The 25,216-nt window shown below is 43.7% G+C and overlaps 1 protein-coding gene across 5 annotated transcripts; it reads right to left on the reverse strand.

Moving 5' to 3' along the window:
- Positions 1-2,014: 2,014 nt before the first annotated feature.
- Positions 2,015-16,078, reverse strand: OAT (ornithine aminotransferase). 5 transcript variants are annotated; one of them, XM_080598684.1, is made up of 11 exons: positions 15,846-15,919; positions 15,060-15,388; positions 12,633-12,859; positions 11,591-11,815; positions 11,357-11,452; positions 9,248-9,375; positions 7,572-7,694; positions 6,145-6,273; positions 5,056-5,169; positions 3,859-4,003; positions 2,015-2,930 (listed from the first exon to the last, which is right to left on the reverse strand). In XM_080598684.1, the coding sequence occupies exons 3-11, from the start codon at positions 12,829-12,831 to the stop codon at positions 2,770-2,772; spliced, it is 1,320 nt and encodes a 439-aa protein (XP_080454810.1). In that variant the 5' UTR covers positions 12,832-12,859; positions 15,060-15,388; positions 15,846-15,919; the 3' UTR covers positions 2,015-2,769. The 5 variants fall into 5 exon arrangements, with proteins under 5 accessions (XP_080454810.1, XP_080454809.1, XP_080454808.1 ...); XM_080598683.1 differs by having other exon boundaries at positions 15,838-15,919; XM_080598682.1 differs by lacking the exons at positions 15,060-15,388; positions 15,846-15,919 and adding an exon at positions 15,941-16,078.
- Between the last annotated feature and the right edge of the window lie 9,138 nt (positions 16,079-25,216).

Raw genomic sequence — 25,216 nt, forward strand, 5'->3', positions numbered from 1 at the left:
GGCAATGACAAATGCACTTGTGTAGGACATGGGACTCGCTCTCTGTTCAGAGCTGCTTTGTGGAAGCACATCCAGGCCACCACGTCAATGTAAAAGGCAAGAACCACTTGCCATTGTATTTTGCAAGTACCCCTATCCACCCAAAACACGTATTTAGGCTCTAAACATAACCACTGGCTGTGGGGGACTTCACCTTCCTTAACTCTGCTCCTGAATTTCTCAGCTGCTTAGGCAGGCACTACACACCTACCTTCCTCACACAGGTAGCTGTGGCTCTGGGAACAATGCAGAATGGAGGGCAACTTTCAGGTCAAAAAGGAAAAATCCTTAATTATCCAGTCATTAAATAAGTGTAATTTCAGATGACAGATTTTGACTTGTCCTCAGAAAGGCTTTACATACCTCAGTTTTCATAAGCTTGTTAAGGAAGGGAGATTCAGGAAGCAACCATGGGATGAATAAAAAGTCCAGAAATCAGTCAGCAATGATCTGCTGCATAAACAGAAAAAAAATCAAGTCCTGAGCAGACTTGGCCTAGTTAGTCTGCAACTGGAAAGTGGGCTGGACAACAAGATTAGAGCTGAAATTGATAACAAAGCCAGAAAAACCTTCTGAGTAAGAGAGGATGAAACACAATAAACCAGAACAAAATGTTACATGCAGGTCATTCTTGCTTGTTACACAAACAAAAGTGAGGACAAACAGGTCCAAAGCTGTTCTTCAAAACAACTCGCACAAAAGGGAGTCTGGAAGCACAAGCTGAGAGATAAAAATATGCCACTGCAAGAAAACCCAAATGACAATGCTTAGGCATAAAGTGCAGTACAGCACACAGCGACACAAACAAGTCAGCTCTGCTCAGCATCCAGGGCATGGTGCAGCAGTGAATCACAGGAGAGCAAGAATGGTGAAGGGGAACATTACCTCGCAGGAAAGTAACAGAACCTTACCTAGAGAAGGAGAAACCACTGAAACAGGAATGGTAACGATCTTTACACGTGTTAAAGACTGTTGTACAGAAGGAAAGTAACCTGTTCTGTGGCCCTGATGGACTGTCTAAATGGGCAGCACGAGAGACACAGACAATACGGTAGGAAACTTGCTAACTGTGAGGACAGGGAAGCACTGAAACAGGTAAAGGAGTCTTCTGCCCTAGAGGCCTTTCAGGCAATTATGCAAACAGTGGCGTAACTGGGGCAGGGGAATGGACCTGATCATGTCCTTGGCTCCTGCCAGCCCTACTGCTCTATGAAGGTAAATTTTTTTTGGCTGTTAGGGATTTTGGAGGGTTTACCTTTTGGAAAAGGCTCCAGCAATGACGTTTACATTACAGTCTCTTTCAGTTACTTCACCTTTCCAGTTGGATTGTATAAGCGCAGCCTGCAGCAACACCAGCCTTCCTAGGCAACACCTTTCTGCATTTAAATCCTATTCCTGAAGCTAACAGTCACGGTGACACACCACCCCTTGCACAAATGAGACCTTTCCAACTTGAATCACTCCGACTTCACCCATGGCAGGTGATTACGTATTTTGTCTGAAACCAAGCAAGGTACACACCTGTGTAAGGCACCCACTGGGATCCTGAGGGGCAGATTGGTTCATTTCTACGAACTGCGTTGCCTTTCAGGCACCACAGGTTATTTACCATTTCCAGTTATGAACACGGGACTACATTCAGCCCCTGTGCATGGCAAAGGGAGCGTTTTGCTTTAACAGTGATCCGTCAGGATTTAGCCTCAGCTAAAACCAGCTCCGTTAGTTAATACTTACAAAAAAAACGACAACCTAGTGTAAGGATAGTAGCCAACTCCACAACTGCATGCGTAATTGGGTATCTAAAGGCACAGAAGTGCAGAAGCACTCATCCTGGAGAAAAAAAAAAGGACAGCAAGAGCTGCCATATAAAGACAGACAGAAACACAGAGACTGCTGTGGCTCTGGACAGCGGTGACTGCAAGTTTTTGTGGGGTTCTCTTTTTCAGTACACTGTGGATTTAAATTGCACATTAACTTTTTTTTTTAAAGCAAGGCATGTTTTAATAGAAACATCCAGATTATAGGAAGTTTTGTAACAGTAAAAACAGATCTGTATACTCAGATCTATTTTACAAGATTGCAAAGCCAAACACCGGGACCAGTCTTCAGAACAGCAACTCCAGTTATAAAACCAAAATGTTTACACAGAGAACACAGCCTGATGCTTGTCAAGATCACCGGCACAACACCCAGTTTGTGAAATCTTTAGCACTGTTTTTTCTAGCTATAAATGAGAAACAGAAATTCTACCATAATGGCAAGTGCTTCCCCACTACAAACATCTCACCAACAGGCAAAAATACCAAATGTGATGTCTGGTAGAGTTCTGAGAGCTCAAGACCACCCTTACTAATATATATATATATATATATAAGTTATACTCTAAACTTTGGCCAAGACTTTCACTAATTAAGCAGATTTCTACAGACGTGCCCCCTCAAACATTCTGACTCAACAGTTTGGTAAGTTCCGACTAGATGAACAGAACCTCATCGCTTCATCTCCAAGTATTCCAAGATTGGAAGCTCTTTAAAATCATTATTAAATTATAATGGCTCTGAAGAAAATAAAAGACATAGCTTTTTTTTTTCTTTTCTTTTTTTTTTAAAGACTTAAGTCCTCTTAGATAAAAGGAATTAAAGATGCTTGCTTCACGTGCAGGCCTTCATCGCACATATAACAACACACCAGCTTGGGTCAGTCAGCAGATACACTTTAAAAGCCACGTTTTCAGAAAGACAGAATGGTCTTATGAATTATTTCGATGCACTCTCGGATTTCATCCTCCTTAATCACCAGAGGCGGTGCCAGCCGGATGATATCACCATGCGTAGGTTTGGCAAGAAGTCCGTTATCACGAAGCCGCAGACACACCTTCCAGGCATCGTAGTCTGCAATTAAAGGAAAGACACTTACACTGTGGCAGAGAAAGTGGCACAATCGCAGCACGTGGAATGAGGAGCCAAGCCAGACTGTAAACTGCTTGCCATTAGTAGTGAGAAAAATCAAATATCATGGGCTCACTCTCACAAACGAAGTGGTGACGTCTGAGCAGCTCTCCAGAATTTGCAGTGAATATTTAGGACTGCTGCAAAACCTGAGCTTTGCTCTTTCACAGATGAGATATCCATCTACGTGCAGCAGTAGATTAAAAGAAGAAAATTAGAAGAAGCGGAAGCCTGCAAGAGGCAGGTAAGAGAAAAAATCTGGATAGGACTTCAGACAAGGTTACTTTTATGCCTGGATTTCAGTCCATCTTAAGAGTGTATCTTAAGAAATTATAACCCTTCTCTTGCAGCACTTTGTCACTTAGTATATTGGTGACAAAAAATAGTCTGCTCTGGCTTTTAAACCATTTTCTGGTGTACTTCAATGTGTTAATCCCTAGAAACTTGTTCTCAATCGTTAACTCTTTCCCTCCTTATGCATTCCAGTATTCATCTAATTATCCTGGAACAAACAACCTCAGCCAAACTTCCCACAGTCTGACAGAAACTAGCTTTCCAGACAGGGCCAGTTATCTCCAGGTGAACAGACAAAGGGGCATTTGTGGGGAGCTAAGTTCACCATCAGGTTTGAACATTATCCAGTCATAAAATAATTCATGTTGTTAAAAAAAGTTTAGACTGAGATAGTAAAAACCTCCTACTTTTAATAGCACACAGTCACTCAAATAAATTTACAGACACTACTACAGTGCCAAGATGAGAACCCAAACAAGATGACTGTAAGCTACACCCCTACTCCACACAGACACTTGCAATTTTAACTTGAAAGTTATTTGTCATGCTACGACTGCAGTTGATTATATTTCCTTACCTTTGGTTTCCCGGATTACAATTGCATTGAGAAGTCCTTTTCCTCTGACACAAGTTACAATATCAGATGGTGTCTTCATGAGCTCATTTCTTAATATGTTACCCATTACTTCTGCATTTTTAGCCAAGTCTTCCTCTTCAATTACCTAAAGGAAGGTTAGATCTACAGTCAGCTGAAGGGCACAGCATTTGTTTTAGTTGTCTACTGCAGCATGGCACACAATGACATGACAATTGCTGAGATACAAAAGCTGATCCATCCAAGGTGTCAGTGCAAACGTAGCACATCCAAGCCAGTTAACATTAAGCCTTCACTCATTTGTGTTTACAAGAAACATAAATCTCTAAACTGTTTTCCATTTGTCTTTTTTTTTTTTCCTCCCCAAGTAAAAGATAAACCTCTAATGACTCTTAATCTGTGAGTATGCCCAAGTCCATGTATCAGGCAATGATGAGGCTTTTTGAGTGACTTCCTTAAACGTTGTGAATTATGCAGTTACAGAACGTTTAAAATATGGTATCTGGACAAGATATTTTACTAGCTTTTGTTTGAGCTCCAGTGGCACGTGCGTTATCAAGCTCACAGAGCAGCAAACTCTTAAATATGGCATAGAAAAATACTCCATTTTTAAAATAACTCAGTGAAATTAGCAAAATCACTCTACTGAATTTAAGTACCTTAAACCTTGTTCTAGGTAATAGCTTAAATGGCAGAATAAAATTTAAGACAATAAAATACAAAGAAATTAGGGGACATTTTCAGTTAAGAATTTAGAATTTGTTTTGTGATCTTAAAACTAAAAGAAGATAGATTTAGATTAGACATTAGGAAGAAATTCTTCACTGTAAGGGTACTGAGGCACTGGAACAGGTTGCCCAGAGAAGTTGTGGATGCCCCGTCCCTGAAAATGTTAAAGGCCAGGCTGGACGGGGCCTGGGCCAACCTGATCTAGTGGGAGGTGTCCCTGTCCATGGCAGGGGGTTGGAGTTAGATGATCTTTAAGGTCCCTTCCAACCCAAGCCATTCTATGATATTAATTTATATGCAAATAGTTAACTACTACCAATTTTTCATTCTTACTTAAAGATAAATTTCTATTTGTAGCATAATCAATAATGTTACTTATTTAAGTGAAGATAATGTCTGTGTGACACACTTTTTTCTTTAGAATCTAAATCTTTATTAAAACACACAAACCTCCAGTGCTGCCATTGCAACACGACAGGCTAATGGATTTCCTCCATACGTAGATCCGTGTTCACCAGGCTTAATGGTCAGCATAACCTCATCATCACACAGCACTGCGGAGACCTAGAATGGAAAGGTCAGCTAACTCATTTGCCTACATAATTTAGAACAGTAAACTTAAATCTCTCTGAAGTGAACTTTTCCTCAGGGCTCAGGAAAGGGTGCTTTTCATCCCACGGCAGTTAAGTTACATTTACATTCCTAGCTCTGTACAGAAGAGGACACGTGACAGTCACGTAACAGCTTAATCCCCTTAGATACACTCCGCTATACCAGTAATATACAGCAGCTAACTACAGCTGAGAGGCATTTCTCCAAGATGAATATTATTTCAAGAGTTTGAGTTTCATAACTCTGCTTAACAACTCAAAAACCGGCCAAAACAGTTCAAGGCAGGTTGCAACTTCCAGCCTAATCAGCAGAAATGTATGTCACTCCAGGAGGATAAACCCAGTCATGTGGGCATGACAAACAAGTGAACTAACGCCAGTTGTTCAGAAAAATCCTTTTAATAGATGACGTTTTAGCACACATTATTTTTTTCCCATTTTACAAAGTTAATCAGAAATTCATTAAAGCAAGACTGCAATGAACTACTGTCCAGAGACTGTATCAGAAACTCACCGGTGATTCCAGAATGAAAGACTGACCACCAAACACTTACTTTTCTGATATTGTCAAACTGAAGTAAACAGAGATACACCAAATTGATTCAATTAATTGAAAAGGACCAAAACACCTAAAAATTCCCAGTCTAAGATGACATCTAATGATGTGCCACACTAACAATTCAATATCAACACAGTAAGTTCAGTATACTCTAGCCATTTCAGCTATACGTGTAACTATGTATTCCATAATTTTCTTATTTATCACTCACAGGCTCTACTATCTGGGTCACAAATTACAGTTAATCTTGTAAACACCGATTTCCAAGCACAAGAAACATCAAATTTGTCTTCCAACTAGTAGACTTTCAGTGCTAATTACTTAAAAAATGGTTAGTCAACTAATGGATTTTTTGTTGTTGTTACTCACAGGATATACGCCACCAGAAAGGGCCTTTCCAAGAAGAATTATATCAGGCCTCACATTTTCATGGTCAACAGCTAGCATTTTTCCTGTTCTGGCTAAGCCCGTCTGTATTTCATCGGCAATAAACAGAACCTGTATAGAGATAAAAAGAAAAAACACACACGTTACAGAAAATGACTTTTCACTCCCATTCCTACTTCAGTTCAAACAGTGCAGCAGAGTTGCACACAGTGAAAGACCTTCCAGCTGTATTGCACTATGTGCGCTTCTTTAAGACACACAAATTCTGCGAAATGTCAAACTAACAAAAAGTAAACATACTGTCCTACTTCTCTCTGACATCTTTAACAAAGATTCTCTGCTACATAAGGAACACTCCACATAGGCTTGGTCCCTGTTCATACAGAATCTATTTACACTACAACAGCAAGTGAGATTTCCAAAAAGTTAGGTGCATTGTTCGGAAACTGACCTTTGAAAAAGCTTCTGAAAAATGCCATTTTAGCAACTCTGCTGGTCTCAGTCTACGTAACTCTGAGAGCCTACATGCAAGTTTTTGATCTCATTTTCCTAAGCTGCATTACTGTTATGTGCTAGAATTCACAGAGTATCTACTACTTTTTCTGTGAGGTAAGCACCACAGTAATAATGAAGGCAACTTCTTTACTTGTATGTCAATAGCTTCCTCTCAGGTTTGGAATAATTTATGGGTAACGTTTTCAAATTAAGAATCAGAATTCTATTAGAACAAAGCGTTGATTTTCAAATCAGACAGGATCCATCGGAATAAAAAGCCATGAATCAATAAAAATTTTGTTGTTTTCCTTACATTTACAAAGGACACGGCCTAGACCTATAGAAGAGCCTGACCAAGCTGATGCTGAAATAAGGGAAGGCAGCCTGCTTATGAGCATTAGCAGTACCCAACGACAACAGGAGGGCACAGATATATATAAATACACCTTCCCACCCGTACAGAGATGCTGAATGCAAGTCTAATTCAACATCATAAGTATTTGACCATTTTCTTTAGTGTTCCGTCCTGTGATCTGTTACTGTTACTAACTCTCGATAGCACTGGTGCATTCCAGCAATGAGGTCCTGAACAGCCAGGGTAGAACCACCACAGTAACTGGCTTGTGGTCCAAGAAATTTGTGAGAAAGTGAAAAAGAAATGTAGAGTTCGATTAAAATAAATGCAGTTTTAAAAACTTCCATTAGAAGCTTATACTGGTGACAGCAGTAAGAAACAGAGAAAAGCAAGCACTGCTACAAAATAAGAAGTAGGAAGTTTAAGTATCCCTACCCTGATCCACTGAAAGAAAGAAATTATTAAACAGCATTTGAAGTCCAATATCTTGCACGTGAGAATAACCTTACAAGACATGCCAGGAGACACAGTGTGTGATTTTAAGCCACGAATTCCTTACATTGTGCTTTGTGCAGAGGTCCCGCACTCCCGTGAGATAACCTTTGTCAGGAACAACCACGCCTGCTTCACCTTGAATTGGTTCAACCATGAAAGCAGCTACGTTGGGATCTTGAAGTGCCCGCTGTAAATATGATGTGCACAGAAAGAAAAACTTGTACTCAGGTCACATTTACAAAATACGGCGAGAACACACACAGCACAACCTAGCTGTCACTCTGTTTTCAATCCTAAATGCAGGTAATAGTATTCATGTCAGGCAGTTATCTCCGAGCACCATTTCACTTCCAACACAGGAGCCTATGTCACTGCTTGCCTCTAAAGATCAGTTGGTGTGCTCGCTCGGGGAATTATGAACCTTAAAAACTGCAAAGCCAGACAGGCAGATTATCAGATCAGTTCATAAACTACCTCAGAAATATACTCAGTTTTGCATTACCCCATACAAGACAAACAATTGCTCAATGCTTCCCCCAGTTCACCTCAAGCAAAAAGGAATGGAGGCTCTCTAGTACAAAGCTGTCATCTTAAAGCAAAGTCCACAGCTACATTCTTGCACTATCAAGCTCTGGAAGGTTTACAAGTCTACAAGACTCAGAAGATACTAAGATTCCCAGCACAAAATTTACTACAGCTTTCCTTAATACTGCCCCATAAATAGAATAAATTCAGCTTTTAGTCTGATGGACACGGATGTGGGTTCTAGGTCTCCAGAGCGCATTCAAAGCCTCAGTAAAGTTGGCTGAAAGCCAGTAAATACTTACGGAGCTTTCACAATGAACAGCCTTACTTAGGTTCAAAGCTGATTTAGCTACTCCACAAAGCAACTCTAACACACAGAGAGACCTTAGCTTCCCTTAAACAAACTCCTAGGGGGCAGGCATCTCTGTCCCATAAACCTCCACAGATGGCTCGTTGCACTAAGCAGGCACAGCAGACACGGAGGACTGACTTGTCACGCATGGAGATGATGTATGCAGATGATGGAAAAGTGGTGATGCCAGTGTTCCTGCTGCCTCAGTACCATCTGTGTTTAGCTGGCACCCTCCTGCCTTCCAGGTCCCAAATCCAGTTACCCTACAGCTGCTATCAAGCACCATCTACCCTCCAGTACAGAAACCCAGACTATGAGTGTGGGAAGTTTAAATCAAGGTCAACACTCCCCAACAGCTTGGCAGTGCAGAATCAGTAGCATTTCAGTCATTTGAGTGAATTGCCAGCCTAGCATGTTTTTAAGGATGCTAGGAAGCTCACAAGACTGGTAAGCAACTGCAGTGAACTCTAGTTATCCAGTCATTGGAGAGTCCTTAGCATTTCTGAGAAAAGTAAGTCAAGATATTAGCTTCAGAATCCACGTCCAACTTTACAACATATTTTACTTTAAGCATGTGTAACATGAATCCCCTTACAGTTTATTTGCTGTTCTTTATTTACACCTGAAACATCTTAGCAACGAGGGAAATAAAACAGACCTTGTTTTCCTTTTACTTCCTAAAGCAAACTGAAAATCAAAACCAAAGGAGAATTTACACACATTACCTGCAGGTAATCATAACATGTGTATCTAGACATATTTAAGAAATACATATTTCTTAGTGTGTATGTTTCAAATGACAAGCTTCTGCTTTTCCTGCCTTGCTATTCACCCAAGAGACACAGTAAAATGATTCCAAATACCTCAAGAGCTGGTAGGTCATTGTATGGGATCACTTCAAAACCTGGCATAAAGGGTCCAAATCCATCGTAGCTGGATGGGTCTGTAGAACTGGAGATAGCAGACATCGTTCTGCCCCAGAAGTTGCCAGCTAAAAAAATAAAAAAATAAATAATTATATATACGTCTTGCTAACATCTCATTGACAAAATTATGATGCATTTTCACCTAAGATAACTGACAGAGATTCATTACAAAACTAAGAGCCAGAACAGTTTGTACGACATCATATTTTTTGACCTGTTAATGAATTTTAAGAGTTGTCTAACATTAGCATCCTTCCAGCAATTGTTAGCAGTTTACATTCATGCCTTAAATACATCAGGTTGCTCTATCAAAAGCATGCTGGAAAAACAAATGAATATTACGACATGACCTGGCAAGTATACAAAATAACTTCCATGAACTCTTTCTTGTCAGTAATCTGAAAGTAGTAGCCTAGAAGTCTGAGGAAGATGTGCAGGTTTTACATAAATAGTACTCATCAAATACAGAAAGAAACTACCATCCAGAATTTAAGTCCTAGAAATAAAGCTGCCAGTGAGCCTAAAAGATACATTTCTGTGTAGTTCAAAGTTCCAGGAAAAGCTGTTTATATTTTTAAAAACACTCTGACTGTGCACTATTTCACATAGAAACATGAGTTAAAATGGTTGGGAATCAACTATCACCAAGACTATGAAAAATTATTTTAGTATTTCCATTGAATCAACTTACTGTCACCTAATTGATAATTAGACGTCTGATAAGAATAAGGAAGATAAGAGTTCAAAACGTTCACAGCATTACAAGTCTCCCCCCCCACACACCAATTTCATTGGGACATTCTCAGTCTGGAGGAAATCCTGAAGGCAGTTACTGACGGAGGCAGCTCTAGGCACTGCCTCCTCCTAGTCGCCAATAGGATCAGCACTACACTGCTCACAACAGCGACGCTTCCTAGCAGAGCGACTCCTGCTATGCTCTGGGGAGTCACTTCTCAAAGTGAGAAAGCACTTACTGAAAGTCGACTGACTAAAGAGCGAAATAAAATATATTTATGGAAGAAAGGGAGAAATATATTTGTTTAAAGAATTCCCAGAAAAAGAAAAAAAATCTAATCTAATTGGCCCTAGAAAACATAACTCAGTATGCAACTTTGAATTTCAGTTTATAAATGCAGTCTAATGACAATTTATGGTCCAGCTATGACATGCACCAGAAGTCAGAAACAGACTGCAGCTGTAGCAACCAACAAACAACAACAACAAATAAATAAATACATAAATAAATCACTTTATTAATAAGCTTTATTCTGGAAAGTTGTATAAAACACAGAGCCATTGAAAAGCAGCAGAATCAACAAAAAACACTTCACCTACAACCAAAGAATACCAAATAGAAGTTATCTGAACTAGACCTAAGCAGTCATTTTTCAGCAAAGCACGCTAGCTTCTTCAGTGGTAGGCAACTTTTCCCTGAAACATAGCCAAGAAGAGCAGATGAAGGGAGAAAGCACACCACTTAGATAATCAGGACCCCTTACCAATTTTAGCAAGATTGCTGTTACCTTTGTTGTATGACCAAGACTACAAAATGGCTTTACTGGATTAAAGCCAGCTTCTGGAATACCTTAAAGAATGCAGAGGAGAAACACTGGTAGGGAGTGTTTAAGAAGGAAGGAGGTTATCCCAAATGTGGGATTTTTGAGAGGGGTCTCAACAGTTTAATTCAGATGAAAGGTATCACAAGAAAGAAGGAATAAAATGATACTGTTCTTTAACACCCAAGCAGCAATTAAAAGAGTACGGAGGATGAATGCAGCTTCCATTTGACTTGAGGCAGCTATTAAGCAATATCTGACAACAAAAAGGGTTAAGTAGTACAAATAATGTCTACTTCATATATTCAATTGCTATTTATAAAGCTTTATAAACCACTTCATTAACAGTGATTTCCTTCCTTCAGTGAAAAAACCAAAGCATTAAGAATACTGCAGTGTAGTCACTACAGCTACAGGACGAGTGCTACAGCCAGCATCTAGAGCTGCCTTCTTCCTCAATACCTCAACTCGTAATGTGCACGCAACGTACCTGCAAAAATAATTTTTGCTTTGTATTTCGGAATGCCTTTTACAACGTATGCCCACTTGCGAGCCAACTTACAGGCAGTTTCTCCAGCTTCCACTCCTAAAACATAAAGCAGCACCATTATCACATTTGTGCATCAGACAGGTCACCGACGCAGTAACAAGTGCATCAGTGCAGCACAAAACTGTTGACTCTACTAGAAAGAAAGAAAGCGGAAATATTTTTTTTTTCTTTTACCTGTATTCATTGGAAGAACTTTGTTATAATTGAACATTTTGGTGACAAACTCCTCATATTCACCGAGCACATCGTTGTAAAACGCTCTAGACGTAAGGGTCAGTTTTTCAGACTGAGCTTTCAGAGCACTCACGATCTTTGGGTGACAGTGGCCTTGATTAACAGCGCTGTAAGCACTTAGAAAGTCAAAATACTTTCTGCCTTCAACATCCCACACATAAATACCTAGAAAAACAAAAGTGTAGTAAATATATAAATACAATCCAAAAAAAAAGAGAATACTAAATAGTATAAGCTAAGAGTTGCAATGCAACCTAGTCAAACCTATGTTGTATTCTTGCTATCCTGTGGAGTAGTCAGGTATATTCTCTTACAGGTAAGCCCACAAGAGGCACTCTGACCGGAAAATAAACAACTGATAATGGTAGCAAAAGCAAAAAGATGGTACATTATTAATAAGCGTTAATGAGGTATCAAGAAAAGAAGGATTTCCTATATAAAGCTGCTCTGAACCATCGAGACACGTAGCGACGAAGACACACTCTTGATTCACTATGTTGACAGCCTTTCAGGACACATTCATAGAGCCTAACCTGCAGGGCAGAAAATCCCCTTAAATATAGTTAAAAATCAGAGTAGATTTAAATTAAGCCATAACACATGAGCAGTACACAAGGTTAACTACGCACTTAAACAGTGTTCATGTTCACCTTAACACTGAAAATCTCCATACAAGGCAACAGAAGAAACAGAGCTGCCTGAAACTTTCTTGCTGGGTTATTCTGAGTTATGGAGATCATCAGAACTTAGCCCTTTATTTAAACAAATCATTTTATAGAGAGCACAATTTTATCAGGTGGCCTCCTAAGGCTGCATCATAAGGCCTCATCCAGAGCTATGGCCAGCAAATTAACTACCTTTACTTCATCAATTATCTCAATCTTCTCTGCTCCCAGCCCACCAAGAAAAGAAACTGATTATCTCAAAATCATTACGTACACACATCCCATCGACAGCACCCAGGGCAACCAAAATAAAATACCTTTTCCCTTCTCCAGAGCAACAGGCAGTGGGTGGTAATTGTGGGCCCCATATTTAGCCTCGCGTTCAAATATGTAATCAGAGGACGGAGGCCCTTGAACTGTTTTTTTAGTCGCAACTGAGGTAGCAGAACTCAGCGAAGCATGAACACCTCGGCAGAGAACAGCGAGGCTCTGAGGGCGGGTGAGCTTGGAAAACATTGTTGACTTCAGGTATGCTGTGACAGATCTGAAAAAAAAAAAAAAGGTTAATAATTAGCACTGACAGTACTTCTGAACAAATATATGACGCGATTAAAGTGCTTCTACTGCCAGGATTACAGGTTTCCCAACCGTTCTGCACTGCAATCAGGAAAGCTTGTACGAAGTATAAACGAATGCAGCACTGACTTCAACTAAGTTGTTTTTTTCCTATTTTAATGTACACTCCCAGTAATAGAACAAAAACCGCACGACTCAGCAAGCCTACGAGACAGTCCCATAATTTTACCTATAAAAGTACTTTGTCTTCGTGCCTCAAATTGCAACTAAATTTATTATTACAAGCTACGTTCAGCAGAGCAGGGAAATGATAAGTTTATCGAGCTTCTGGGGCTGCTGAAATGCCTTTCATCTGACGAAGACTTCCTTAAGAGAAATCTCAACCCAGAATCAGAAAGTAAATAATATAATGCTGGAAAGAAACACCTGACCCAAATAATGTTTAGCTGATAATATCAGACTGATAAAGGCCAGATTAGTTTTAACTGAGGTCAGCTTTACGAAGTAAAGTTAGTGGCTTTTTGTATAAACTGCATTCTTGATGTTAAAGCGTATCCATCTACGGATAAAGAACTCCTCGTTAGTGGCATTTCAAGGCAATGAAAAAACAAATGGAAAGTAACAGCTAATCAAGTATTAACCATCTTTATAACACCTTGTATTTTCTGAGGAAAAATCGTTGATTTCCCCTGAATACATAATCTCGTACTGTTAACATCTACAGATAACCTGAGGGTAGAGTTTCATGAAAGATACTCAGGAAAAACATTAGGAACTTGAACTTCCACTGCATTTTTTCCCCTTCCTGCTCTGTCAGAGCAACCACACAATTAAGCCTTCAAAAAGGAAGAACAGAACCATGGTCTAATTCCCAGCAGTGGGTGGCATCTTTCAATTTAAATTCCATAAACATTTACCAAGGAGCATAATTAATATTCCTAGACTTATATGGCTAACATGTCTTTGGAAACAAACTTGTCAAGTCCATCAAAATGGAGGGCAAAACTCCAAGATCTGGCGAATCTTTTCAGATTTGTATTTGACACTGAAATGTAAATTGTTCCCACAATTCTCTGATAATCCTTTACCATAATGTGGAAGCACTAAGAAGCACCTAATACACGATACCAGGACAGCATGAAAAGAATCCTTTGCAGGAAAGTTCTGTGTCTTTTCATTCACGGGAAAGCACTAACACCAGAAAGGCCCAGGATGTCTGTGAGAGCTGGAAGGAGCAAAGGATTATTCTACACACGACTTGTTCTTACTTAGAGAAGCGTTAAGAGAAGGATGAGAGGACTGGGGACAGCAGAGAGCCAACGCAGAGACGCTCACTTCAGCAAGGCCAAGAGCTGTCAGAGCTGAAGATTCCAGTCTTGCACAACATCACACTTAGAAACTGACAAAAGGTATTGGCCCACAATGACGATGACAATGACAAGTGCTCTGATTATCAAGTGCAGCCTCCTTTGCAACTGACTGCTTAGCAAACCGAAGAGCTTTCTAAGGAACCTCAACACTGGCGCGCTACCTAACAACAAAAGCATACTGCAACACCTAAGCAGAAGATTCATATTAAATAGGAGAACACAGGGACAGTTTATGGAAAGAGACTGTTATTTCAGGCTGCTTGCACAGACAGATGTATTCTCAATTTATTTTGGTAAAGGACTGCACGCTGGATGAGTCACCTTAAACAGAGGCATTTTTTCCAGCAGATTCCTCGGATGTTATATTGTCGTTCCTCATTTCTAAGCAAAAAGCCAGAAAAACTATTTTCTGCATCTACCAAAGTCAGCTGGGCCAGAGTCAGTAGTCTCCGTTCCAGCAGGAGATCAGCTGTTCCTCAGCCCTGGGCAATTCACCAACTCAGAGCTGTTAAGTATTAGCCATTTGTGTTAGTACTTCTCAAGACTGTCACTCAAAGATTTTACAAAAAAAAAAAAGACAAATATATCTTCATAGAAGAAAAATTTTCTCAGAGATTCAGATCAACCGCACCGCTCAAAACCACAACTTGCTTAACCCCTTAAATGCCATTGGTCTGTGCCATCCTGCCCCCGACACATCTCCCTGGCAGGGCAGCTAATTCTATGATAAGCTTCTCTATTTTGGGACATTCTCCATACATTCCTGAAATGAAAGCTGTAAAGGAACGAAACTCTTACCTGCCCCTCACCAGAGAGTTACCTTTCTGCACGGAGAGTTACAGACTACTCTTCCTTCAGGGTGGCAAATCTTAATCGGAAATCCCTACAAAGACTTCCCCTCCAGGAGAAACGACCTGCAAGCTGCGGAAGTGAGGCCACATCATTTTAGCTGAGGCATGGGGGGGGGTTACCCTGAGCAAGGCAGAGCGAAACCGCGAATTCTTGTCGCATCTGGAGCCGAAAAGCGAGGAGAAGCCTGCTTCTGGCGGTCAGCAAGGCGAGACGAGCAGCAATTTCAGGAAAAAGGCAGGGCGCAGTTGGGGGAAAAGCAGGAACTTGTTGCGGGGCTGCGAGGAAGAGAAGCGCGGCAGCGCTGGGGGCAGACGGCAGGCGTTCCAGCAGGCGGGGAGGTGTTGCATCAGAAATTGAGCTAGCCCTCCCTGCTCAGCCGATCCTGCGGTTTGGGCGGATGGGAAGCAGCTTCCCCTCCACGGCAGCCCCTCAGTAACGCTGCCCCGCTTCCAACAGCTTCAACCGGAGGAAATAAACCTGCCCGGGCCAGCTTTGCCTCAGCAGGGCTAAGAAAAACATTAAATACATGTTTTTCGGGAGGCTGCCCTGCCCGGGGCGGGTGGCAGCGGGCGGGCTGCGAGCTCCCCTCAGGCCGGGCCGCGCCCTGACCCGCTGGGGACAACGGGCCTGAGGGGCACCGGAGGGACCCCGGAGGGACCCCGGAGGGACCCCGGAGGGACCCCAACGGCCCCGGGGCCACGCGCACAGGCCTCCCGCACGGCACCGCGGAGCTGCCCCGCTCCCCTCCCTCACGGCCGCCGCCAGAGCCCCCCGCGTGAGGCGGCCCCGGCCCCGGCCCCGGCCCCGGCCCCGGCCCCGGCCCCTACCTGCCGGCCGTGCTGCTCGGCCCGGTGCCCGCGGCGCAGAGGCGGAGGCAGCCGGCGGCAGCTGTCACCGCGCCTCACGCCCCGCCGCCCATTGGCCGCCGCCTCCCTCCCCTGCCCCGCCGCCGCCTCCCATTGGGCTTCGGCGCGGAGAACGCCCCGCGCTCGCCCAATCGGAGAGCGAAAGAGCCGCAAGCCCTCAGGGAGGGCCCGCCCCCTCCCCCCCCCCCCCCCCCCCCCCCGGCGGCCGTTGGCGGGGTTCCGTCAGGGCTGCAGCCCCCGCAGGGATCTGACGGGGCTGGGCTTGGGGCGACCGCGGTGTCGCCGCCCCACCTGGGGAGGTGTTGTACGAAGGAGGGAGCACGGGGAAAACAAAATAAATAACAATAAACGAAAACAAAATGAAATAAATAAAAAGATACAAAAACGGGCCTGTGCCCAATCTAGTCTGTCAAATAACTCAGCCCATCCCCAGGCCAAGTGACACCTCAGGAGCGCTGTGTGGTCATGGAATGGGGGCGTTCACAAGGGCCTTATAATCATTAAGGTTGTAAAAGCCCCCCAGGATCACCTGGTCCAACCACCCCCTACCACCGATGTCACCACTGAGCCATGTCCCCAAGCACCACGTCCAACCTCTCCTTGAACACCCCCAGGGACGGTGACACCACCACCTCCCTGGGCACCCCGTGCCAACGCCTGACTGCTCTTCCTGAGGAGAAGTGTCTCCTCGTTTCCAACCTGAACCTCCCCTGGCACGACTTGAGGCCATTCCCTCTAGTCCTGTCACTACTTACATGTGAGAAGAGGCCGACCCCAGCTCCCCACACCTTCCTTTCAGGGAGTTAGAGAGAGCAATAAGGTCTCCTTTGAGACATGAGTAGTCAATGTGCACTGGTTTTAGTCCAGAAGAAAAACAAATGCTGTGAAAAGATACTGAGACTATTTTTATATAACCCACCTTACTAAAAACAAAAACAAAGTCTCAGGAGTGCAGACTTCTGGATGCCTCTTGACTCATAATTTGTCCTGACAAGTCTATCTATGCTGGAAAAGAGTCTGTAGCTTTTCCACAAAGAAAACACGGTGTACTGGGTTGACAGTACCCAGAATTTGCATATCTCCCCCCCACACACACAAACACAACCCCGTGTAAATGTCCTGGAACCCTGTCATATCTCCTAACCAAGCGGCTCAAAGCCCGCATGGCAGGGAGCAGCATTGCGTATGCGTTTGGAGAAAAATGCCCTCGGAGGAAATTTTCCCAGTGTGCAGTCAGCTGGGAATAGGGCAGACAGATGATCCCGGGCTCTTCGTAAATCCGTACCCAGTCAGGCTCAATCCTAGTAGTATATTCATGTCTCTAACTAGCCTAATTCTGCCAGGGAACAGTGCCCTGCATCTCCTGCCAAAGTTGAATGCACAAAGCTTTCAACACTAAAAGGTTGTGCCTTTGGTGCTACATTGCAAAATACATTTCACAATCACGTCTGTCGAATGAATGCATGGTTGTACTGTGCCAAGTTTCTTAAGTCTGGAAACAGTCATTATCTACGAGCAATTGCAACCCTTTTTTCTAGTTTAAGGTATGATTTTTTGTGAAACGCCCACAATTTTAAGGCTGAAAAAAAAAAGCAATGAACCGATTTGAGTATTATATTTCTTCACAGTTCATCTCTGGTGTAAGGAAAAAATGCCTGAGTCTAGCCTCACTCCCAGGAAAACAGTGGCCATGTACCCAAGTAAGCACTGCAAATTCATGTCTGAAATGCGGAGTCTCAAAACCAACCAAACAAACCAATAACCCTGAAGCAAGAAAGGGCTTGCTCTCTTTTGGATCCTGCAAGCCTGAAAGAAGAAAAAAAAAAAAAGGGTTTACATGCTCAAATACAGGCATAGAACAGAATGCGTAGATACTACGTGTAAATTTATTTTTTAAAGCTGTTATGGGCTTATTTTGAGATAAAAAGAAATACAGGTGTGAAGTAACTCTCAACTGGAATCTAATTTAACATCTGAGAGAGAGTGACTTCAAACTCCTATGTAATATTGGCTTGATCACAATTTTTTGTAGGATCATTGCAATCCTTCTGTGAATCACTTTCTTTCCTCTTTTGTTTTCGGCACTTACAATCAAGACACTGAAAATACCCACTTTTCTTTTATAAATGTTATCAAGCTGAAATTTTAAATTGTTCACATTTTTCACGGTGGTAGCTATTACCGTATACCTTGAAGCAGTTACTGTCTGCTAGATGTAGTATTTTCTGCGATTTAGAAAAAAAAAAAAAAAGAAAAAAAAAAACCAGCAGCTTAATGTGTGCTGTTTAGTTACCTGTCGGTACCTAAAAGACTCCACATGACAGTAACCAAAACATGAAAAACAAAAGACATGAAATTTTCCCATTTTGCAATAATTCGCCCCACAGAAAAAGAAGAAAACCTTGACCTACTTGCGAAAAGAGGGCTATTATATTCATTGTGCTTATCCAGAAAATACAGTTTGACGTCTAAGTAGACCATATAGTCACATGAAGGAACAAGTTAAGTCATGCCAGTCGTTAGGCATAACTCCGCAGCTCGCTCTCTGGCAGAAATGCTCACTGAAGTCATGGGGAATTAGGCATGCGAAGAGGCTGAGGCATTGCATCCCAGCTATAGTTGTTATTTTCTTCCGTGGAGGTAGGGCCAATACCCTGGCCTGTTAACCACAGCCTTGGGCACTACCTGGGCAAGGTGGGTGCGTTGCGGGGCCAAAGGCGGTGCTGGGGGAGCGCTGGTGTAACGGGACGCTTGCTGCTCTTGCTGTTCTGTTCTTTGGTGGCCGTGACGGCTCATTGCTCGGCTCGGAGGAAGAGTTACTCACCGCAGGGCATGACCTACACCAGTCAGCAGCTGGGGTGTGGAGTCCGTCCAAGTCATGAGGCTCAGGGTACAAGTTCACAATTAGCTAACACCAGTGTAAGTCTTCGGTGCTGGCAGACAGACAGTCTCACCCCTCTTCCTACCTCTAGGAAAGCCACAAGGGTCATTTTCACCCTTTTCTTCTCTTGTCAGTGACATGCTACCACTCAAAAAAAAAAAAAGAAAAAGAAAAAGATGAAAAAAAAGGTAAAAAGGTGATGCTTCTCTTTGAGCCAAGGGCAGATTCTTGAGGCAAACCCAGCAGTTGCCGTGCTGTCCAGGAGAACCCAGCAGTCCGGGTCTGACAGCTGGCCAGGTTCTTTACGCTAAACACCTTTCTGAGAAGAGGATGGTGATGCTGCACCCTCCGTGCGCCAACCTTGTAGATGTTGGTATCACACCTCTCACCAAGGATTGGCAAGGTGACAGCACGCAGCAATGGGACTCTTGCAACACGTGTACATGGACAATCATGGGCCATGCGACTCTTGATGGTGTGACAGACACTTCTCGGTTTGCCCACTGCTACAGAGCATCTAGTGCAACACCAAGCGTACACGGGGTAAAGCTTTTCTGTGGCCCCTGTCTCTTATTTGAGACGTATGTCTGAACAAGGCATGCGAAGATGAAGGGGCTTTATTATTATCATGATAAGGTACCAATGAGGGATTTCGAGAATTTTTCTACTTGTACACTTTCTTACTTGTAGACGATCTTTCATCAGTGAGAGTTGAAGTTTATGCTGATTTTTGATAGAACCCGGTCCAGAGAAATTGCTTTCTGTGGCCCATGGTTGTGTTATTCGGGTTGTTTACGGACAGCAGAATTCTACACTGAGGTATTTCTTGCAGGACCAGAAAGTTTAGTCTTTCCTGCAGCACAACTAGGATATCTTACAGTGTAGTGTGTCAGAGCGTAGAAACAACAAATGTAATTCATGCAAAGCACATCTGCCTTTCAAATCGAGTTAGAGGTCTCGTTTTTAGCCTGTATTTTACAAGATAGTTTGGCAAAACATAGCACAACCCCATTAAAATCAGCGCTGCGTGATCGAGTGGACGTCCCTTAACCATCTTAAAGCACTACGAACAACCCCTGGAGCTGATACTCCTATTGCAAGATACACCTTGAGTTACAGTTAACACTTAGCCTCCCCAGTTTGCTTGCTGTCTTATTTTACCAAGATTTCAATGATACTCTGTTTGTTAGATGACGGTGTGGATAACTGAATTATAAAATCGAAATAGTGATTGTCTTCTTTAGGCATTTTTTCCAATATCTGAACTTATATTCCATTATTGTCCTTTGCAATTTATTGATGCTTGCGTCCAGAGCCTTCCACAAATGAGATGTGACATTTTGTTTGTATGTGAAACCTAGATTTAAGGGTGAGCAATAAACTCTGCTATTTCTAGAGCTTGTAGGTAATTTAATTTAATGACATAGGGAGAGAGAAATGTAATTTATTTATGTATTTCTGGTGGTCGTCATATTCCTTGGGATTCACACTACCAAGAAGATACAACCTGGAGACAGTTTGAGAAAAACAACTTCCAGATGCGCTAACACGGATTAAAAGAGCTGTGTATCTTCAGCTCACTCGTGACTTGATTTTATTTTTCTCTAGCTCTGACACGTGACTGATAATAAAATTACCCGTTTACCTGCAGTTCCAGCAGCAACATGATCCAAGTGTGAGATCCATGAGAGCAGCAAGTGGGCAGGAATCTGAGAATCCGCAGGACCTGCATTTTCTAGCACAAAAATCATAAATAGTACAATAAAATCCAAAGAAAATTGGAGCGAGACAAAGCCAGTTTGAACTTCAGGTTTTCAAGCGCCTCACGTGAGCTGGCGTTTTCCTTGTACAAGAATATTTTGATTTTGATCCTACAGACCTTCTGCTTCTGAACTTCCATCAGCTTCATTCTTGGGTTTTATCGGGACAGTGACTTCTGGAAAGGACAGCCTGGAAATGCTTTGCCTGCTCTTCCCACTTCCAAAGTCTCACCAAGCTGGCAGCTGTAACTGTCACGAGAGCACACAGAAAATGAACAGGAATACAGCTGGGTGTGTAATAAGAATGGATATCTTGTCACTTAGGTTAATCCGAGGTCTGAGCCCTGAACATCTGGACACACTTCATCTCAGGAACTGGGAAACTGTCCTCAAAACTCTACCGCAGCACATCCCCGCAGGCCCCGCCGTTCATGTGCTTGGCATTGCCACAACAGAGACTGCTAATCTCGCTAAGTGGTGAGCAATCATCCGCTCAGGGCTACTGTCGTCTGGAACCGGAGAGCTTACATAATGCCTGGGCCGAGTCAGACTTTAACTCGGCCTCCTTGCAGGGGCAGATTAGCGAGGCAACCTATTGCGTCACCTGCCACTCGTCCTGACCTCAGGCCGGTGCTGGCAGCTCCCGAACTTCCCCGTTCAGGACTTTACGCTAGCCTGAGATCTCCCAGAATACCAAATAATTCAGAAAATGAGAGGCTTTCTTGGCAGACGTTAGAACAAACGGCTTTGCTTTGAAGTCCGTTGTTTCAAAACAATTTCTTTCATGGTGATTGTTTTAAAAAATCACGCAACCTAAGATATCAGGAATAAGGAAAGTGTATTGCCAAAAGTGAGACCTTCAGAAAGCAGCAAGATCTTGCCAGAAATGTCCTACTCCTCAGCTGTCACGTGGCCGTTCCTTAGAAGGGGCGAATAAACTGGGAAAGCAAAGCACTTAATCCTTTCTTTGCTCTGCAGCTCATTCATCATTTCTTCAAACTAATGCTCTTCCCTGCCAATTTCAGTGCAATGCAGCATCTCCTGAGTCCTGCCGGGTTGTTTCGGGGGGGAGGGACTGCGTGATAAGGAGCTGTCAGTCCCGTGGCAGCGCGCAGGCACGAACCCAGAGGTGTCAGCCGCGTGCTGGCTGTGGGGACATGGAGCTGACCTTGCCTGAGAGGACAAGGGTTCAACTCGGCTGACTCCCGATTTGTAACGCCAGGTGCCTGAAGATCCACAGATGCAGAACCCGACATCTTTTAAGGTTACCGTTGCGCAAATGGTATATCCTCTGCATATCCTTTGTATACCCTCGCCTTTAAAAATAAATAAATAGATAGATAAATAAATAAATAAATAGACTTTTTCATTAAAAAGTAGCGGTAAAACAAATTCTGTGATCAAAGCTACCATAATAAGCCAGCATGTGTAGCGTGATTTTTAAAGGAGTCAAATATTTTATTTGTATTGAATTCGTACATAGAGCTGATATCTTTGGAAGTGTTTCAGAATGTCAGAGGCTGCTTGGTGAAAAAGCCTGAATCCTGCATGCCACTGAAATCTCTCTGCGGTGTTAGGACATGCCTAAGCCCCATGAAATACCACATTTTTAATTACGTTCATTATGTGGCGTTATACAGAGCATAGAAAATTAGATGATCAGCTTGAGAAAGAAGTTGGCTTGGGGACTCCTCAGTGTTTGAAGGGGAAAATGTGAAGGAAATTGAGTTTAATACAACAACGCCTTGCTAAAACAGTACGCAAAGGTCGCGGTGCCACAGTAGGAGGCTAAAGGAAGCCCGTGACACACTGCTCGTAAATAGCGGGCACACATCACTGTCTCCCAGAAACTTTTACTCAGTGCTCGACCAGAAATCGGCCCCACAGCATGAGCTTTCTGTGCCAGGGCAGCGCCGTACAAGTCTGCTCGAGGTGACTTCAGCTGATACGGGGTCACAGTGGAAAACAAAAAAAAAATGTGTTCAGGTCTAATGATGCAAGAACCCTATTATCAATTTTGCTTCAGGAGGATTTCGCCCACCAAATATTTTGCTAGACGTCTGGTCTAGCCTGCGAGCTGTAAAGCTGCTGGAAATCAGACTTTGGTCTCATGCGCGAGCTGTGTGTGGGACCAAAGCGGCGCTGCTCCATCAGTCCTGAGTCACTTCACCACTTAGCGGGCCGATGGGGCATTTAATAGACCGGCTCTTCTATTTTGTGGGGCCTTTGATAAACACACGGGTACCTTACCTTGCCTTTCATTGCCTCTCTGAACGTGCTGTACAACCGGCAGGCCGCCAGCCGTGGGATCTGAGATGCTTTACGAAACGCTTTTAGGAAACACTTCCCACCACGGATCTTTCTAGTGGGGGCACGAGGAGCTAGCTCGGCCCAGCTGTACCTATCTGGGGCCCATGAGGCAGGGGATAAAGGACACCAGGACGACAGAAACCCAGGGCCCTGCTTCTCCTGTGGGAGCTGCTCTGCCAGAAGGAAGCAGCACAAGGCCGCTGAGCCTGCCGGGCCCTTGTTAGGGCCGCCCCTGCCCGCCCTACGCACCCTGCGTGAAGTCACTCAGAAAAAACCCACAGGTGGAATTTCAAACCTATCCTCAGCTCGGGAACCTGTGCATACATAGCTCGTTGGTTATAATGCTTATTATTTGATCGTAGCTAATGATATGAGAGAGAGGGAGAGGGACGGACGGAGGGAGGGACGGAGGGAGGGAGGGAAGAGGGAGGGAATTAAACTTTAATTTTCCAAAGTCTTCTATTACACAATGAATACTGATTTTCTTCACGCAAAATGCTTGCTCACTAGCCTTTCAATACCTAGATTCTATCTTCAGGCCCTCGGTATATTTAATTGTTCGGTGTATTCTTATGACTTTTAAACCCATCTGTATGAGTTGTTGTTGTTGTTGCTGTTGGTACAGATCTACAAGTCCGGTTCAATCGCCATTGCCCACATTCCCCTAGCTTTGATGCCGTGGGACTCCCCTGTGCACTTCTTTCAGTATTAGCTTAAATGAAGTTATTTCCAAAGTGCTTTTGTGGGGCTTGGACCACTAATATTTTCGTGGCCTGTGCATATAGAAGGTACAAAACATTTTTTTTTATTATTTTTGGGGTCAAATATGAGCATTGTATGAGTCACATTGCAAGGCTCTGCACAGGCTGCGTGCCCCAGGTGTCCCCAGCAGCTGGCTGTCCGTGCCTCACTGCCGATGCTGCTCCTACAGGCGACACGAGGGGAATGAGGCTCCTAACTTTCCTCTTCTCTCCAGAGCATTTTAATTCAAAACCCTTTTAATTTGATATAGATGCGATTTTTTGCTGTTTACACGTGGGACTTTCCTGTGATTCCTTCTAGCATCTATATTCGGCTGTGAGTAAAGTCAATTTATGCCTGTGCCTGAAAATATTTTACAACTCCGTATTCAGAACGGCTAGAGAGAATGGGTACTCAGTGGGGCATTTCCAGAAGTGTGACTGGTGCGACTAGCGTAATCCTGACAATGCAACGGTTGACAGCAATGGCTATTTCCAGGGCTGAGTTTTGCATCACAGCAGTACCAAGTGGCCAGTCGCCACGTCTCCAGCTGGAAGCCGGAGGTGCAGGAGGAGAGGGGGGGTGCGAGCAGCTCATGCGCCCTTGCCCAGAAGAGTTTTGGTGGCCTGGGGTTGGTGCCACGAGGGCCTCGGTCCCATTGCCATGCCCCACTCTTCCAGCGCAGAGGTGCAGGTAATACAAAGTGGGAACGGGCATCGATATGTTCTCTGAAATTAGTTGTAAAACTTTTCTTTGATCCGGATCAAGGGAGATGACTAAATGGAGTGGTGGGAAAGGCTGCCTTTTCCTGCACAGGAATCAAGCGTTCACGTTTCCCATAAAGCTAACAGTGTCGTGCCAAAGACAAAACTGCTGGCAAACCACAGAGCCTTGAGAAGGCTTACGAACAGCAGGACTGCACACCAATTCATGCCGTTTGCGTTTGTATTTGTAATGTTCTCTAGTTTTGCTACAACCTACACTTGTTAAGGAAGAAAACTCGTTGTATGACGAATGCCAGGGCTCGGGGCATTTCCCCCCGAGATTTCAGTACAGGCAACCAACTGCCTGGTGCTCTGGGAACGCCTCGCAGTGAACCCACGAGCTGGGCTCTGCCAGCGCAGCGATGAGCATTGCAAGTAGAAGGCCACCAAGAGGATTTAGGTCTGGTCACCCTGAACCTGTGGCGAAGAGCGCGGACCAGAAGGCTTCCTGGACCCTTCTCTTCCTGTGGGACGTGGGCTCCTGTTGGAGGTCTGTTGGCCAGACACGGGCCGCTGGCAGCGCTGCACCCCGACGCCTCGGCCGGCCGCGACTGCTGGATCATTGGCCGGCAAGCGGGCAGCGCCGGATGCGCGCCGCGCCGCCGTAATGACCCCGGCTTTTGCAACTCCAACTGAAGTCCAATTAGAGTTAAAAAGTTACTTTAACTAACCTGCAAGTAAGTACATTCCTGCAGTAGTTATGCCTTCCAAAGTCGCGACCTGAAGCAAACCTCAGGTTTCATTAGTAGCAATCCATGTAATTGGGAAGACGCCGGCTGCC

Source organism: Anser brachyrhynchus, assembly GCF_964034855.1.
Source record: "Anser brachyrhynchus genome assembly, chromosome: 6".
Taxonomy (NCBI): domain Eukaryota; kingdom Metazoa; phylum Chordata; class Aves; order Anseriformes; family Anatidae; genus Anser; species Anser brachyrhynchus.

Bases quoted from the DNA above. Each gene is read 5' to 3' on its own strand.
- OAT (XM_080598682.1), bottom strand. From the start codon at position 12,831: ATGTTTTCCAAGCTCACCCGCCCTCAGAGCCTCGCTGTTCTCTGCCGA. The intron at 9,376-11,356 runs GTACGTTGCGTG...TTATTTTTTTAG, and splicing joins AGCAAAAATTATTTTTGCAG to CTGGCAACTTCTGGGGCAGA. The intron at 6,274-7,571 runs GTAAGGAATTCG...ATCTCTATACAG, and splicing joins ACCTCTGCACAAAGCACAAT to GTTCTGTTTATTGCCGATGA.